This window comes from Leptidea sinapis, chromosome 25 (assembly GCF_905404315.1).
Source record: "Leptidea sinapis chromosome 25, ilLepSina1.1, whole genome shotgun sequence".
Lineage (NCBI taxonomy): Eukaryota > Metazoa > Arthropoda > Insecta > Lepidoptera > Pieridae > Leptidea > Leptidea sinapis.
Window position 1 is genome coordinate 7,576,477 of NC_066289.1, and position 19,809 is coordinate 7,596,285.

General features: G+C 35.1%; 2 protein-coding genes across 6 annotated transcripts in view; one reads left to right on the plus strand and one right to left on the minus strand.

Annotated features, from left to right (window-relative positions):
• LOC126972044 (transient receptor potential cation channel trpm) overlaps positions 1-19,809 on the plus strand; it is a 311,245-nt gene that overhangs the window by 153,224 nt on the left and 138,212 nt on the right. The gene's annotated exons all lie outside the window — the stretch shown is intronic.
• Positions 7,529-18,531, minus strand: LOC126972094 (uncharacterized). The gene is made up of 6 exons (XM_050818681.1): positions 17,973-18,531; positions 17,768-17,898; positions 16,709-16,812; positions 13,451-13,540; positions 8,538-8,616; positions 7,529-7,786 (listed from the first exon to the last, which is right to left on the minus strand). The coding sequence occupies exons 1-6, from the start codon at positions 18,407-18,409 to the stop codon at positions 7,635-7,637; spliced, it is 993 nt and encodes a 330-aa protein (XP_050674638.1). The 5' UTR covers positions 18,410-18,531; the 3' UTR covers positions 7,529-7,634.

Sequence of the window (19,809 nt, forward strand, 5' to 3'; positions counted from 1 at the left end):
GAAATTTCCACTAACGACCAAGCTTTTTTTTATGAAAATAACAAGCGAGACGAGCAGGACATACAGCTGATGGTAATTGATACGCCCTGCCCATTACAATGCAGTGCCGCTCAGGATTCTTGAAAAACCCAAAAATTCTGAGTGGCTCTACAATTGCGCTCGTCACCTTGAGACATAAGATTTTAAGTCTCATTTGCGCAGTAGTTTCACTAGCTACGGCGCCCTTCAGACCGAAACACAATAATGCTTACACATTACTGCTTCATGGCAAAAATAGGCGCAGTTGTGGTACCCATAATCTAGCCGGCTTCCTCTGCAAAGGAGCCTCCCTCTGGTTAGCTGTGGAATGAGCTTCTTTGTGCGATGTTTCCAGTACGATACGACATGGATATCTTCAAAAAAGGCCGTACACCTTCCTTAAAGGCCGACAACGCTCCTGTGATTCCTCTGGTGTTGCAAGAATAATTTAAAGAGAATGTAGGTGGCGGTAATCACTTAATATCAAGTGACCCGTACGCTCGTTCCTCCTCTTCCATAAAATATTACATTTTTTCAGAAATATTAATATTTTGTATTTCTAATATAATTGTAAGTATTTTGAGTAGTAAGGCTAATTCTTTATGATTTAAAACTGGAAACTTTTTGGACATCTTAATATGTTTGTTTTCGGTATGATAATAAAATTGTATCATTGAAAATGTTCTCACTAGTAGTCTGTTTTGTTTTCGTCGTATTATTTAATTGCCATAAAGAGTCCAAGTTTAAATTAAGCAATTCCTTTTAAGCCTAAGCTTTGTATACAACAAAGTTTATTAAGCACTGTACAAGTTTTTCTGTTTTCTGACAATTTTCGTTAGGCATGTGTAAAAATTTTTGCAATTTCGCGCGAAAAAAAAACAATATTTCTTTATTATTAGTAGAATCGTGACCAATTTATGATAGAGCTATAATGAACGACGTCTATTACAAACAATAACTTATAGAAAATTCCTCTCTGCCTTCATATATAAATAATGAAAATGGTCTTTGTTTGAGGCTCTTTCACGCCTAAACCACTGATCGTATCAACATGAAACTACTACCATTCGATGCAAAATTTATCCGAGATAGTTTATGACTGCTTATTTTTTTTATTGTTTAATTTATTTCCTTTAAAAATTTGCCCAACGAAGCGGGCGGGATTTTCTAGTTACAATATAAAAGATTATTTAAATGATAAAAGGGCTTGGGTATGAATAGCTCTAAATGTTTTGAGCTTACAATTTATTTATAGTAAACATATATTTTTTTTGTGTATATTTTCATTAATCGTAAGTCAACGTATCTAGTGATCATTGTATAATTGTTTATGTTGATACACATTGCATTTCATTTACCTTCTAGCAGGCTTCATCAAGGTCGTTTAAATGTTTTTGCGTTTTTTTCTTACCTAAAACATTGACGACGGAGGCGATGCTGGTCCATGCGTCATGCTCGTGAACGGGCGCTACATGTTGACTCTGCTTCATGTTATTTTAAAATTAATACATATTTTTTTAAATTAATATATTTATATTCACAATGTTATACGACGCTCTCATATCACCTTTATTTACTTACCAGTGCATATAGATTGATGCCACTATACTTCAAAACTCTTGTGATTTTTTTTTTAATTAATTTAGTCTACATTTTTACCTCTAACTTCGTAGTCTTACTTTGTAAAACGATGAAGCTGTAAATATTAATAAAAATAGGTTTCTTGCTTAATAATCAAATTAATAAGAGCTGAACCAAAATAAAAAATGGAAAAGTCAGAATCAGTAAGTATTTTGTATTTTATTAATTTCAATGTAAAATAACACGAAGCGTATGTTACAAAATTTGAAAGATGCCATTGAGTGTCAAGATGCCACGCACACAAGCATCTAATAGTTGCCGTATTACAAAGGTATTATTCTCAGGAAGTGCGATATCTAGTTGGGGCGCAGCGGAGACCAATCCTTAATAAAAGGTATTTAGGTAAAAATTATAACTGACATTCATATGTGTCATATTTAGACATGTATTTTTAAACAAATTGTAGGAGACGACTTTTAGAAAAATTAAACCTATACTTATCCTAAAAATTATTATCTATGCTAATCCTAAATGTCCTACGGCCTATATCTGCCGTGAAGCAGTAATGTGTAAACATTACTGTGTTTCGGTCTGAAGGGCGCCGTAGCTAGCGAAAATACTGGGCAAATGAGACCTAACATCTTATGTCTCAATGCGACGAGCGCAAATGTAGTGCCACTCAGAATTTTTGGGTTTTTCAAGAATCCTGAGCGGCACTGCATTGTAATGGGTAGATCGTATCAATTACCATCAGCTGAACGTCCTGCTCGCCTCGCCCCTTATTTTCATAAAAAAAACCTATACCTATCATAAAATTACTACCTATACTTATCCTAAAATTAAACAAATTTTTCTTTTAGGCAAATGAAAACAATCATGTCTCGGAAGCTATTCTGAACGTTAAATCTAAACTAGTAAACTTCGCTCTTCTCCACCCCAAGAGCCTTTACATTTCCATTCCTTTTCATTTACTCAGACTGTTTGAACTTTAAAGAGGTGTCCAGAAACTTATTTTTCCAACGCGGAGCTTAAGTATTGTGTATTCAGTGATTTTTCCCGTTCCGTTTTAAGTTTATCGGTGGAAGTTTTAAGATTTTAAGCTCTTTTGTTTCATTTGATTTAATCGGATTTGTTTGTTTTATTGGAATTCGTGTAAGTAATTTAAGTATTACGTTTATTTAATTAAATTTAATGGAGTTTGAATTATTTGTTACACTATACGTCATTTTTGACAGTTATTAAGTATATTAGTACATTCACGGTTTCATGATAATCTGAATATATATAAATTACGTGACACGTTGTTTGTCCGCGATGGACTCCTAAACTAATGAACGGATTTAAATGGGGATTACTTCATGGAGTGCACTAAAGTCCAACTTGAGAGATAGGATAGTTTTTATTTCGATTTAGGACCCATAATTATTTTTATTTCCAATATTTGTTTAGTATGGCCATATTTTCTATGAGAGAATTTATTGACGCACGGTTTGACAGTTATGCTGTGAAACAATTTCATTATAGTTAACAACAAGGAGCAATAATAATAGAACGTCATTGACAGGGAGCATATTTTACAAAATAATTCTTGATGTTTTGAAATATTACTGGCATATTTCTATAAAACAGGATTTTTTTTCTATTATCTACAGAACAACGTCTGTCAGGTCAGCTAGTTTTCTATATTTCCTGGCATTTCTTTTGTGGTGGTGAAGATTGGGTGCTGGTAGTAACTTGAACAGCTCCTCCGAACATATCTTTTTTTTTAAATATGTAGTAGAAGTAAAGAACAAACTCAACATATTTTTTTTTATGGAATAGGAGGACAAACGAGCGTACGGGTCACCTGTTGTTAAGTGATCACCGCCGCCCACAATCTCTTGCAACACCAGAGGAATCACAGGAGCGTTGCCGGCCTTTAAGGAAGGTGTACGCGCTCTTTTTGAAGGAATCTTGACGCAATGACCAAGAATCATGATGAAGATCAAGACGGTCGGAGATGGCTTGATCTTTGATGATTTGAGTGGCGCTTTCATTTCCATGTTGTGTATATGTTATAAATAAAAAATACAATAATAATAATTTTCCAGGGAGCTGGAAAACAAAAAAAAATATTAAAATCGGTCCAGCCGTTTAGAAGGAGTTAGAGTGAGTTAGACAGAAGAATTATGTACACATATAAAGATTTAACTTACTTACGGCCGTTCCCAATATACTATCTACAGATAGAGATAAATTACTACATTCTACTGTCAATAATCTGAGGCTGTCCCAATGTACCCGATAAGTCATTCTTATCGCCTTATATTGGTACCCGTGAATTGCAATTTCCATACAAACTACTATCGCTGGTAAGCTATACGTCGTCCCATTGACAGACAGCGTGTACGGATAAGGTGAGTTACTTTTCATTTACTCAGACTGTTTGAACTTTAAAGAGACTTCAGACTGTTTTAATTTTATTGAGAGAGAAAAGTCAACGATAGTTACGATTTTTATCTCAAGTAGGCCACAACCGGAGATAGACTGAATATTGGGAACGGCCGTTAGTAAAAATACAGTTCTGTGTTTGTGGGTACCTGAATAGCTTTTTAACCTCTTAACACCTTATTAATTAAAAAAATAATTTGTATTTTAGGAAATTTTTGATCAAAGACCGGGGTTCACACTCGGCTTCTTATCCAACAAGTTCCATTTAACGACGATAGTATATAACTATCGTCGCCATTCAGACCATAGACTTACAGTATACTATAGCGTATAGACTATCTGATAGCCCAATAATCCGTATCCAATTTAGATTTTTCAGTGTGTGCGTTAACTAGTGGCTTATTATTAAAACTACTAAGGAGTCAATGTCAAGCGTGGCGGACTTTTTATCACTTGTCAATTAAAATTAAATTAAAAAAACGTAGAGCAGCTCGAATTGTGGGGGACCCAGTGCTCTGTGAACGGCTGGATCACTTGGCGTTGCGTAGAGAAGTCGCCTCATTGTGTGTCTTCATTTATGCTTGATTTCATTAATGCATACCGCATTTATCACGGGGAGTGTTCCGAAGAGCTGTTTAACCTGATTCTTGCCGCCGAATTCCACCTTCCCACGACACGCCACAAGTTAGGATATCATCCTCACCATTTGGATGTGTGGCGGTCCTCCACAGTGCGGTTTTCAAGGAACTTTCTTCCACGTACTACAAAGCTGTGGAATGAGCTTCCTTGTGCGGTGTTTCCGGGACGATACGACATGGGTACCTTCAAAAAAATCGCGTACACCTTCCTTAAAGGCAGGCAACGCTCCTGTGATTCCTCTGGTGTTGCAAGAGATTGTGGGCGGCGGTGATCACTTAACAACAGGTGACCCGTACGGTCGTTTGTCCTCCTATTCCATAAAAAAAAATTATGAGTCCCTGTATCTACGTTAGAGATTTTCGTCGCTCTCGGACGCTTTGTCTAAACGCTAGTGTATTGTAAGTCTATGGTTTAGTTTGGATGGCCATGACATTTCTCTACATATGTTTTTAACCTAGTATTTTCTTTTTTAACCCGACGTTTCAAGACCTTTCCAGATCTCGTTTTCAGGGGGACTACAAACTGAAAACGAAATCTGGAAAGGTCTTGAAACGTCGGGTAAACTAAAATAAAAATGTAACTTTTAAGAAAAAATCTAATGTAAAACCGTTACAATTAATTAGTTTTAATCCTTTAAAAGTGTTATATTTAAATGTTTTTTACTGTTTGATAATGAGTGAAATTCAAAGCATTGAAATATTAATTAAATGTAAACAAAACAATTTATATCTTTTATATGGTATCTTTATTAAATATTTCTAATCGTTTAACATTTCGGTCTTCCGTTGGTTTCTGAAAATTAAAAAGCAATAAATATATAAATTAATGAATCCACTAGCCATTTCATTTAACTTGCCTTAGATCATTTATATGTCTAGAAAGACAATGACAGCTGTCAAAACGTCGAAAAAAAAAATGAGTTTATAACTAACCTATATTTTGAGCAAATCACGCACACCAGCACAAAGTGCTTAACAAACCGCGAGTGTAAGACGTAGCTTATAACGCACGCTATACTGATAATAAATATTCCTGTTTTCATCAGTTGTCTAACAGCAAGAAACTCTAGGACGTATAAATAATCTGAGTTGATTATGTCAAAGTAAGAGTTACGTATTATTTTATACTGAACTAGCTGACCCGGCAAACGTTGTTTTGCCATATAAATTGTATTGATCTTTTGCTAGCTAGTTGATAAGAGATGGCGCTAGTTGTATTCATTAGCAACAATCACACTTCTTTTATATTTTGTATAACTCACACTATAGTTTTATAAATTATAGCCTATTTATTATTCTGGTGTGTAAGCTATATTATTGTAAAGTTTCATCAAAATCTATTCTGTAGATTTTGCATTAAAGAAGTTCAAACATACATCCAGACATACAAACTTTCACATTTATAATATCAGTAGGATTAAAATGAGTATAAAAGGAAATAATATGTGTACAAATAGTAGATGTTCGTAATAGATACACAGTATCATAATTTTATTTTTTAATATGATTTATTTTGGTGGCTACAATTTCTTCCGTTCACGAATGTGATTTAGTTGATATAGTTAAGCCCACGGTATCACACACTAGTTAGTTGACATGCATGGCTCTATATAATTAGTTTGCTGCAAAGCCAATAATTTCGTTATCGGAAAACCTAGATCAAGTCAGTTCAAACTACAGAGTTATTTGATCGTGGTTGGATGTTCACAAATCCGTAACTATATATATATATGACCAGCCTGCAAATTAAAAATAAAATTTAAATATATCTTTAAGTTTGCAGAGCCGCCATTTTGGTATTTATCGTATTTAGCCTCAAAATTGTTAGACTACGATCGATCGGCTCTGAGAGGCTTCAAGTATGTGTGATAATGGATTGTCGTCTAGGTAGAGTGTCACGATGACATAGATATTAGTTTTGCGCAAAATATGCTTTTTTTTAGGTCTGCTCTTAAATGTCAATGAAAAACTCATAATTATTATTTAAAATTGCGAGTTTCTTGGTTCTTACAAAACAAATGCGTTCTAAATTTCTAAGATTAACTAAAGAGTGACTTTGAATGTTGAAGCGTGACACTGCATGCCCTGAGCATACTTTTCATAAGATGGTACGTAATCACTGATTTTAGTTTATTATACCGGATTTTTTTCTCGAGATCGACTCAAAAAGCACTCGCGATCGACCTGTTGATCCCGATCGACCGTTTGAGCACCCCTGATCTTGAGTATCCTAAGCGAATCTCTCTATGATGACGTGTGCCGCGCGGTACGATGTAGATCGGTGCCATTTTGTCGCTCGCGCAGCGTTCTGTCAATGCGTATTATTTTTCATGTAGCAATAGATTCCTTATAATTAGTGTGATTTGAGTGTATGTATCTGAAAGCTATTGAAACAAGCTATAAGACCATGCAAAATAAATCATCTCATGGATGCCGGACACTCAGTTTTGGCGTATTTGAAAAATCTAGTGCCGTGTGGCACTGCCGATGTGGGAAGGGTATACTGCGGCATTATATGGAATATATCAAAATATCAGCTGTCTAACTATTGTGTTTTATGAGATACAATCCGCTGAGAGACGGTAATAAAGTACTAACGGAACCTTGAAATCAACCATTAACATAATATGACTTATTAATTCTAACACTCTAGAGTTTAATGTTCAATAGAGAAGCCACATCAAAAAGCAAAAAAGAAAAATTCTTTAATATTTATTTTTTTAGATGCACCATTAGAACAACGTTTATAAAATGTTTTTTTTTTGCAAAATGTTGAATGTACAGAAATAGATCTGAGTTTACTGTGTGTACAAGCCATCCACTTCAAGATAGCCGTTGCCCGTTACGTCTCCCTACAAATGTTAGATACCTACGTTAGTCAGAGTATCATTGGTCAACACTATGGACTGCAATGCTATCATTGGTAAATGTGACGTCATTTAGATACGGCCATCTTGAACCGAATGACTAGTCGCTATTTACCGTCAGATTTCTGCTTATTGGTTTCATTGTGTCCGTGTATATTTTCCAAAAAAGTGACACATGGCTCGTGGCCAGTTTCCGCCTTTCTAAATATCCACAAAGACTCCAAGTGTCATCTGAAGTTTGACAGATAAAACCTGTAAATATATGATGCTTATAACTTGTATCATCACATCACATAACTTGCATCAGTAAGAAAAAATATAAATCTATACACAATAATACCTAGGTAACACTGAAAATGTTTATAAAGTGAAAAACAGTTTAATGTAGAAAGTTGCCAATACTTTTATTGTTTTTCGAAGTAATCTCCATTCCTCTCTACACATCGTCGCATTCGATGGAACCACTGAGAAAAACAGTGGGCCCATTCTTCCTTAGGGGTCTTTTCTATGGTATTTTCGTACGCTTACACCGCATCGTAAAGCGAATACCTCAAATTTTATCTCTAGTTCTTGGGAATAAATAAAAGTCGCAGGGCGCCAGGTCAGGACTGTATGGCGGATGACTTATTATCTCGACACCTGCCATAGTCAATTCCGTTCATATTCAACAGTCCGTTTTGAGGAGTGCGCTGAAGCATTATCGTGGTGAGGGAGGATCCTGCTTCGAGGGCGCTTCTGTCGAATTTTTTCCAAGTCAACAGGCAAACAGCGATTGACATACTAGCTGCAGAAACTGTGCTTCCATCTTCTACTGTCGCAACTGTCGCAAAATGACCTTTTCGATTTTTAAAAATGGTTGTGGTAGCTAAATACAAAAATACAAATTAAAAAGAAAAATCTTTGGAACTATTGTAAAGATTATCTCGAATGCCTTCTCTAATAAGTCGTTATAAATAAGATGTGTTACAATGGAATATGACACTGTATTATTCAATCAACATACCAACAATAGCAGCTATCCTCAGTTTCTCTAGAAGCTCTGCAAACGAAGCTTCCTTATCCGGATTGACCGGATAATCCCGCTGGAATGGATTTTCAAAGACTTTATGCTCACGTTAACTTATAAAGCTCAAACATTGCAAGCGCACTTTGACTTATTAATCTATTACACGTCGGCACTTCGCGCGGATTATCGAGATCTCCGCTGAAATTTCTGCTTCCGAGTTTTATGCCTAATTTAATTAGCTAACGAGCTTTACTATTGCACCTTATCACCTCCACATAAAGCCTTCCTCTGACGACTTAAGAAGATTGGAAACCGTCGAGGCAAACTATCTAATATATAAAATTCTCTTGTCATGGTGTTAAACTTTGAACTCCTCCGAAACGGCTTGACCGATTCTCATGAAATTTTGAGTGCATATTGGATAGGTCTGAGAATCGGACAACATCTATTTTTCATCCCCCTAAATGTTAGGGGTGATGATGAATGATGACCACATGATTATTTTTAAATTTTTTTTACATTTTTTTTTAATTTGTTTGATTATGAGTCAGCATTAAAAAATACATACAACTTCAAATTTTCACCCATCTACGATCAACAGTTACTTTTGTATCGCGATTTTAATATCGGCAATACAACGTTTGCTGGGTCAGCTAGTACTTTTTTTTTTTTATTTATTTATCATATTACATATACCGATATAAAACTAGGTCAAATTAGCATCTAAAAAAACCACAAAGGTTAACAACTAATGCTAATAACACTTAATAATACGTCACAACTCAACAACAACTTATGCTATAAATTAAATGAACTCAGTGAAAATATTTTAAGACTTAAAAACTAATAAATATAACTTATAAATATGACTTAGCAGGTTCAAATTCTCTTAGCTGCTATAATTTATGTAATAGGTAATCCTTTATTCTACAATTAATGTTTTTAGTATTTAAATTTTGCCGCTCACTTATATATTTAACTTATATACATATCTCTAACACTCAACCACAGACTTCACTCAAAACTACACACATAAATAATAATAAAATATACATTTCAAATCACATGTCCTGTACTATTTTTAATGTCTTCTTATCAATTACCGTACTTTTTTTACTATTTTCTTTCTTTCTTCTCTCTTTCTTTCTATTTTCTTTTTGCGATCTTTGTGCATGGAACATAATTCGATATTGTATTCGGAGAAGGTCGTTGTTAGCTGGGCTGCAGTTTATACTTTTGCAGCTATCATCGTCTTTACTTGTTTGTATAAGCTGGCATAAAAAGGCATTTATTTTCTCAAAATTGATTCCTTTAGAATTCTTTTTGATGTCATTTCTTATACTACTACCGCTTCGGAAACAAATGGCGCTCTGAGAAAGAAGAAGAGGCGCAAGAAACTCTCCCAGCATTCTTTTTTTTTGCGCTCTTTTCAATAAAAATATACAATATTGTACAGTCATTTCTATCGCCATAAAATAATCACAATCTAGTCCCAGGCTGTCCGATCATTTAGATATTCAGCAGTGGAGTAACAGGATTTACGACAGAGCCATTTTTTATATATATATATATTGCTGTGTTAAATTGTTCCAAATATTTTATTTCTTACTAGATGACCCGACAGTCGTTGGTCTGTTTATAAAATTAAGTTTATTTTTTACCTCCTGAGAGAGTTAGAAAGATATAAATTCTAATTTGTTATTCATTTTAAACTATTCTTTCAATTTGATTTCTGAACGACGGGGGACACATTAAAGGAAAAACAAAATTGTTGTTTTTATTTAATTCCGAGCATTTTCATATTTATTCACCTTTTAAACCTTCCCTGGACTGCCACAAAGTAATTCAAAAACCAAAATTAGCCAAATCTGTCCAGCCGTTCTCGAGTTATAGCGAGACTAACGAACAGCAATTAATTTTTTATATATATAGATTACATTTCACAAAATTACCTACACTTGTAGATATTATTTCAGGTAAAATTTTTCGCAAAAACTTAAATTTGAAGATTTTTCTTCTTCTGTAGAATGGTTACTTAGGGAACCGAACTCGAATACAAGTCACGTAAAACATTACTTGCCTTATTTTCCCAATTTTTTAAAGGCTCTGTTGCAGTTTTACTTCATTCCAAACACGAACGAGAATTTGAACCTTTGGCTAATCCTAATGCAGAATAACGGAGTTACCCTTAACTAAGTAATGTCAACTATTTATGTGACGTGAACAAAACTAGAAGCTTATATTTTACAATATTACTAGCTGCCTCGACAGACGTTGTTCTGTAGATAATAAAAAAAATCTGTTTTATAGGAATATGCCAATAATCAAATTTTAATTTCAAATCATCAAGAATTATTTCGTAAGAAATGCTCCCATCATTATAACAAATAATGAAATTGATTCACAGCGGAACTGTCAAACTGGTCGTCACTAAATTCTCTCATAGAAAATATTATGTCCATATAAACAATTACTGAAATTAAAAATAATTATTGGTCCCAAATCGAAAAAAAAACTATCCTATCTCTCAAGTTGGACCAAACTGCACTCCACGGAGTAATCCCCATTAAAATCCGTTCATTAGTTTAGGAGTCCATCGCGGGCAAACAACGTGACACGTAAATTATATATATTAAGATAATATTCTAGCTGACCCAGCAAACGTCGTATTGCCATATGACATATAAAAAAACAATTATTAAAATTATGATGCAACCGATTCTCAGACCTGCCAAATATATCGTACGTAGCTCAATTATTGTATTCGATTGCCATCTTGTATCCCTATATCCATCAAGGATGGAACAAAATAATATAAAATTCGTGATACAAAAATAGTTGTAGATACTAGAATGGCGAAAATTTAAATTTGTATGTATTTTTCAATGCTGAACCATAATAAAATAAAAATTAAAAAAAATGTCAATAAATAAAAAAAAAAATTTGGGGTGGACTACCCTTAACATTTAGGGGGGTGAAAAATAGATAGTAGGCAATTCTCAGACCTACTGAATATACATATAAAATTTGGTAAAAATCAGTAAAGCCGTTTCGGAGGAGTAAGGTAATTAACATTGTGACACGAGAATTTTGTATATAAGATTTTCTGTATGCTTCTAAGGGAAATAGTCTTTTCCATCAATCATATATAATTATAAAAAGCACTGATAAAGGCAGACTCGCGTAATTATTATAACTAGTCTGGCCATAAATACTGTTACATAAAAACTTTTCTTTTTTTTTTCAACCTTTTAATTATTTTGAAATTGGAACACGTATATTATTTTAAAAACTTAATTCGATTTTGCGCCAGTGCACATATTTTTTCGTGTTCATTATCAAATTACAATATGGAATGGGGTGTTAAATAAAATAGGAATGCAGTGCCTTGCACAAAGTGGGTATGGAGCCGTCGATCATATTCCAGACATTTCAAAAGCTTGGTATCAGCCGTATGTTCGTATATCGACAGATACAGCAACACTTCCTCTGTCGAAGAACAAAAAAGATCGGGGCGGCCGCGTGTTGATACAACTACAAAGGCTGTTAATGCTGCTAAAGCTAGAATTCTGTCCGAAACCCCATTAGGAAGCAAAAAATATTATCGCGAGAAAGGAAGCTGGGACTCTGTCGCGTATTATAAAACAAGACCTGAAAGCTCGGTGCTTATCGCCGATATACAGGACATACCCTTAATTAATCTTTAAACTTAGAGTGATCGATCTAAACGCCTTCTGTCGCGATACGCAGGTGAAAAGCACAGGAATATCCTTTTTTTATTTTTATGGAATAGTAGGACAAACAAGTGTACGGGTCACCTGGTGTTAAGTGATCACCGCCGCCCACATTCTCTTGCAACACCAGAGGAATCACAAGAGCGTTGCCGGCCTTTAAGGAAGGTGTGCGCGCTTTTTTTTAAGGTACCCATGTCGTATCGTCCCGGAAACACCGCACAAGGAAGATCATTCCACAGCTTAGTAGTACGAGGAAGAAAGCTCCTTGAAAACCGCACTGTGGAGGACCGCCACACATCCAGATGGTGGGGATGATATCCTTATTTGTGGCGTGTCCTGCGAAGGTATCCTCTTTGCCGATGAAAAATTTTTCACGATTGAAGAACACTACAATAAGCAAAATGATAAAGTGTAATCTCACAGCTCTAAAGAAGCTGCTCAAGTTGTCGGAAAGGTACAACGCGGTCATCATCCTGCGTCAGTGATGGTTTGGTGGGGCGTGTCTTATCAAGGAGTCACAAAACTACATTTATGTGAAAAAGGAGTGAAAACTTCAGCCAAAGTGTATCAGGATACAGTCTTGGATCATCAATACACTTTTTAAAAATATACCGTGGACTTTCCAGCAGGACTCTTCACCTGGTCACAAGGCACGAACTACCCAAGCCTGGCTTGAAACCAACGTTCCAGACTTTAGAAGAGTTGAAGACTGCCCCTCATCTAGCCCAGACCTCAACCCTTTAGACTTCAAATTATGGTCAGTATTAGAGGACATGGCCTGCTCTAAACGACACGACGACATTGAGTCTCATAAAAAATCTTTGGAGCAAGCAATGGCGAATTTACCTTTGGAAACAGTGCGTAAATCCATAGAATCGTGGCCAAACAGATTAAAGGCCTGTATAAAAGCTAAAGGTGGCCATTTCGAATAGAATATTTTTTTATTTTTTGCTGAGACGTTTATAAATATGTAGATATAAATTTTGATAATATTACATTACTTCAATTAAAAAAAATGTATTTTCATTTGTAACAGAACTTATGGCTGGACCAGGTAATATCTATTGTACCCAAACATGTAAAGGAATACATGTACCTATCCCAAATAAACATAGTCTAAATATTTGTATGAAGAATGAAGGGAGTTGAATTTGCAGTTACTATAAAATCAAATACCGATATGTGGTCATGTATTGCCATCGTCTCCACGTTTTGCCTCCACATTGAAAGTCTTTTGACGGTTTCATAGATCATTTCTGGTGTAATCTGCAACATTTTAGTTTATTTATGGTTTAAATTTTAGATCATTTATACGCCTAGATAGACTATGAAAGAAAACTTTGAAAAAAAATTGAGATTAGATCTAACCTCTATTTTGAGAAATACACACACTACCACAAAGTGTCGTACAAATCGCAATTGTAAGCCCTAGTTTGACACGCACACTAAACTAATATACCTGGCCTGTTTTTATCGGTTGTCTAATAGCATGAGATTATATTTAGACGTATAAATGCTGTAAGGTTTAAATTTGCAACAGTTTAGATCATTATTAGTTTAGTATACAACAGATTAGATTGAACAAGCTGAAGACATTTGCTTTGGCTCTGCCAGTCCATTTTTTGAATAATTCTTCTTGTACATGATAGCTTCATGAGAAACAGTAAAGGCTATCTAGCATGCAACAATTGATTCTTCTTGTGTGTGATAGTCTCTAGCATGCGACCACGTCCCTCAGCAAGTCTTAAATATTGGATTTTTTTCAAGTAAATAGGAAGAAAAAGAGCTTAGAACTGCTTAACCTATCTGCGCTGTCGTAGTAGTTACAGATACGTAACCATTTTAAAGGAATAGCCTTGTACCACAGCACTATAAATGTATTTATCTAAGGTAACCAGAATGCTATAACTAATTACTTTGTCATGGAAAACACTACAGAAAGATGATTAAATCTATTTTTCTTTCAAACAATAGCACACTACTAATATCGACGTCGATAAATTACATAGCCGTGTCACGTCACGATACGATTCGACCAATAATTTTTGTGATGCGATTCGCTGAATTTTCTTCGCATTTTATGCACATTTTAATTAATATCTTAAACAATTACAGACAAACTAATTAAGAAAATTTTAAAATTAATAATTCAGGGGATAATTCAAAGAATTTTAAACTGAGGCCTTTGTCCAGCAGTGGACGTCTTCCGGCTGATACTGATGATATACTAGGGAAACTGTCCATGAGCAGTCCTGCGTAACATCGAACAAAGGTGTAACTTAATTTGTTTAATTGATCGCAGAAGTGAGGGTTATCACTTTAAAAAATTACAAACTGTTTAATATAGGCCGTAAGTCTTAAAGCCTTTATCTTTTAGGAAAGCTCTCTTGACAAGGAAATTAATTTGTTGTCAAAATGAGTGAAATGATCTTACAACTGCTGGCTACTGGATATTTTAACTGTGAAATACCTAAACATAGGGTATAATTAAAATGATTTAACCATGAAACAATTTTTGGGTGTTTTGATAACTTTATGATTAATGGAAGAATAATTACTTGAAAACTGTCATTTTCAATTTACTTTGACATGGTTCCATACCATTATCATCTTGCGCGGATTATACCACATGACAAAGAGTCATGTGTATAATAAAGGTATAAAGGAAAAATCAGAGTACAGAGAATTTAACGATATGAAAAATTTACGATTTTTATGAACGCAAGCTTCTATTGGAACCTATAGTAGCAAATATTCTTAAGTTTATAGGTTCACACGTTCCATGATGAAAGTTGGCTTTAATCATGATGTATACAAGATTATTTCTACAACTTAGATAGCCAATAATAACATTGATTTTATTCATATTTTTTTATAATGAATAATAATCCTTAAGGTAATGAAAGCAAAACAAGAATATCGAAGTGGGTAACTTTCAATATAAAGAATATGCGATTTTGTCGACATTTTTTTTTAATGAAAATAAGGGAAGAGACGAGCAGGACGTTCAGCTAATGGTAATTGATACGCTTTGCCCATTACAATGCAGTGCCGCTCAGGATTCTTGCATAACCCAAAAATTCAGAAGTCACTGAGAAATCAGATGTTAAGTCTCATTCGCCCATTAATTTCACTAGCTACGGCGCCCTTCACACCGAAACACAGTAAAAAATAGGCGCCGTTGTGGTACCCATAATCTAGCCGGCTTCCGTGTCAAAAGAGCCTCCCACTGGTTTCAGATCTAAATGAACGTACTACTCATAAATACACACATTAAATATATAAGTACAATTTCTTGTTTATCTGCTTATAACTTAATAGCTGCTCCAAGTTTAACATTCAAATTAGTTACACAAACCAGATATCTTAAGTTTAATTGAAGCTCAATATTGACTTCGTTAGTTTACATACTCTGAGTCGTCACGTAACAGGTCCGTGGTAAATCTGTTGACGCACTGCATCTTTGCATTTCCTTCTTGAAGACAAATAAAGAACAAATACAGCATATAAGACTGTTGAATTAAACAAGAAAACTGTATTTGAGCCTACTATGCAAAGCTTTATAAACGGCTAGATCACTTGGCGTTGCCTAGAGAGAGACGTCGCTTCATTGTGTGTCCTCTTCCGCATTTACGGGGAGTGTTTCTAAGAGCTGTTTCACTTGATTGCTGTCGTAGAATACCATCTTCTTGTGACATGCCACAAACTTCGATATCACCTCCACAAACTGGATGCCTGGGGTTCCTCTACAGTGCATTTTTCGAGGAACCAAACTGTGGAAAGAGCTTCTTTGCGTGATGTTTCAAGGACAATATGATATGAGCACCTTCAAAAAAATCGAGTACACTCTTCTAATAGGCCGGAAACCCTTTTGTGTTTCCTCTGGTATTGCAGGAGAATGTGGACAGCGGTGATCATCATCATCAGGCTCGTTTGGCGTCCTCTTTAATAATAAAGAAATAAAACTAATTAATAAATATTTTTATGACAATAAGCGACGAGACAGAAGGGACGCTGATGGTGATTGATACGCCCTGCCCATTATAATGCATTACCGCTCAGGATTCTTGAAAAACCCAAAAATTCTGAGGGGTACTACAATTGCGCTCGTCACCGTTTCGAGAGACATAAGATGTTAAGTCTCGTTTTCCCAGTAATTTCACTAGCAACGGCGCCCTTCAGACCGAAACATAATAATGCTTTCACATTACTGCTTCACGGCCGAAATAGTCGCCGTTGTGGTACCCATAATCTAGCCGACATCCTGTGCAAAGGAGCTTCCCGCTGGTAATGCCCTTAGTCGCCACTTGCAACCTCCTTGGGTTTGGTACTTCCCTATTATTTTAAAGTCCCAGGGAAGCAAATATCATTACTTATAGAACATGGTTAGCATTATAGTTAGGTTATAATAAATCAAATTTTGAAATTCTTTACCTCAGAATAGTCTTGAGCAGAAGCCGCCGATTCTACTGGCATTGGCGAGGAATCGATAAGCAACGGCGATAACATTATGGATCTGGAGCCAACTTGCACAGCTTCTAAATTACAAAATTAAATTGCACGAACTAAAATACTATTTGGAAGTGTGGGTTTTATCGTCATGAAAGTTACCGATTAATATACAACCATTTTCTAAAATAACTATGAAAATCTCAAGACATTATCTAATGAATGTATTCAAAACATGCATAAATCTTTTGTAATTACTCTGTATTGCAAAAGTGCATGGGCAGCCTAACGAAACTCTCTAATAAAAAAGCGTTTCACTCGATTGTATGAAACGTGCAGTCATTGATAGATTGACAGATGACGGCTATAATCTTGCGAAAAAACGGAGATAGCCGAAATCCACTACGTTTTAAGCTGTTCGCTTTCAAACTTGGCCAGATAATACTTCATCGCCTGGAATTACTATTTCAAACCTATGTGAAATCTCACTGCACGTTTAGTACTAAACTAAATTTCAATTTTTACTCAGGCAGTCCTGCCTTTTATTGCGTAGTATTTACATCTCATCATCTGGGCATTGATTGTTTTTTTTTTTTCAATTTAAAGATATCTTTATTATCATTAAATTGAAAAAAATATATCAACGCCCATAAACAAACAAAGAGTGTGAGAGAAAACATTTCTTATTTGCTTAGATACAGCATAGATTGACAAGTCGTAAACAGTCAGCCACGGTTGTCGTGAACTCCTTAGTATTTTGAAGTGATGTTGAATATTAAACCATAAACGCACACAAACTCTTAAGTCTATGTGTTCAGTACATCGTACAAAATATAATGCAATTATAATTTAGAAAATTACAAACTATCTAATAGTAAGCGATATTTAAAAATAGGATATAATTTTTATGTAATTCAGAAATTGCTGTTCTTTTAGTTAAAATGAGATAATTGCGCCCTGTAACTTACAGGGTACACGTTCTCAGCAGATTTACGATAAACAGTACAAGTCTCTAGCAATACATACCTGACCTTTGAACTTTACCTGAGATTTCTATGTTACAATTGGTCTTTCTTTTTGATTTGTTATACTTTCGTTTCGGAGATATTTTTCTTATCCCCTTTTTTGCAAGCTGCTTCCATCTTCGCAGTTCCATTTCGAATCTAACAATTATACTAGCTTGGTAATTAAACAAAGATATATAAATGAATTTTATTTATTAGACATCACAAATACTTTTACAAGCTACCTTCTTCGGCAGCAGCGGTGGCCACAACGCTCACATCCAGGGGTAAGGATGCCACTTGACGTCAGCCTGGAGTAAATAGTCGACGCAGAAAGGTCTCTTTTTCTATTCATTCTCGCTCTGGGCTTTCGTCTCGGCGCCCTTCTTATAACTTGACGCCGACTTATTGGTCTTTTGCGTTTCTCAATTTTGCTTGTTTTCTTGGGCTTTTTCTTTTCTACGCGTTTAGCTGTAGGCTTGCCCAATGAAGGTTTTGGTAAATCTGGACTAGCAGCTGCTAAGTCCATTCTGCTTCGATTCAAATGATCACTTGATAGTGATCGTGACGATTCACTGTTAGTTGCAGCTCCATCCCTACTTGCACCATCAAAATCATCCTTGTCGTCATCAGGATTACTGCTTCTCGCCTCTTTACTTGTGGAAGGCTGGAGGTCTTCCATGCCGAATACCTTCCAAATGTAACTAATAATTTTGCTAGTTTTTTACTCAATAAAAATCTCGATTACGTCTGTCACCCAATGATATGTATTTTGTTTTTGATTCAGTCTGAATTGTTCGGTAAAGAGGTTGTCAACAAAATACTAAGCTGTCAGCGAAACCATAAACATAAAGAATTATTTGATACGGCCAATATTTTTATTTTACTCAGGTTAATAAAGGTTTAGTTCAAGAGCGGCTTATGTACGATATTATCTATAAGATTAGAATAATAAGTAATTCTTTACTTACCGCGATTCAATGCCCTTCCATTTCAAATATTTTGGTAAGATTTTAATCAATTTGTTTAATTTCTAATATAAATTTTTTATACTACAAATAGGGAATGATATCGATATGAAGCTGGATTTAGATACAACAAACAACGACGAAAATATGAAACGAAAGAGAAGAAGTGTAACCGAGCAAGAGAATTTTCGCTGGCTTTCTTTCACTATATGGCCTCAATATTATGTGGAAATATTGATTGGTCCTTAGTAGTTTGTTGATCTGGACAGGGACTAAACGGAATAAATGAACCGTAATGTTCTTTTAGGATTCTTTATATTTTAATGTCCAGCGTGAATCTCTATCAAAGGATGAGGGTGGGGTTCACCTGGTGGTATATAATAATAATAATACTGACACACTCTTACACAAAAAATCCTGCCCCAAACTTAGCCTGTACTATGGGTGCAAGACAACGATATATTTAATACAATATACTTACTTAAACATACATAAATACATATAAACATACATGACTCGGAAGGAAAAATTCATATTCATCATACAAATGATTGTACCTACCGGGATTCGAGCCCGGGATATATATATATGTCGGAGAATTAGAATATAAAAGTAATATGGCCTGTATGATTATATTCTACTCTGTGTATTGGGCTGAACTGATGGCGAACGTCATCTTTCAAAGTGTGTTTGAAGTTGTCACTGTGTACGTCACTGTCGGTGACGTGATTGAAGTTAGTTATTATTGTCCATCAGTAGAGCGCTCATTGAAAAGTCGCAGCCGTCTTCAAGCTAGCGCCCGCGCCGGTTGTGCGCACTGATCGACTTAAAACAACATGGTGGATACCAACACCGTGACGCTCGATTTTAAATCCAAATGAATCTCCGAGATATATATGATCAATTATATTTGATCAATAGCCATTTAAGCCGTAATAGCCTTAAAGTTCATCTACACGCCACGTCTAGAATCTTGCATGTAATTCGTTGTAATGAGATACCATAGTGCGAATTGCGAAGTGCGATGTGTAGGGTCGTAACGTAGTATAAAACAAAATAGGAATTATCATATCGAGACAATGACATTCTATATATAAACGTCATTGTATCGAGA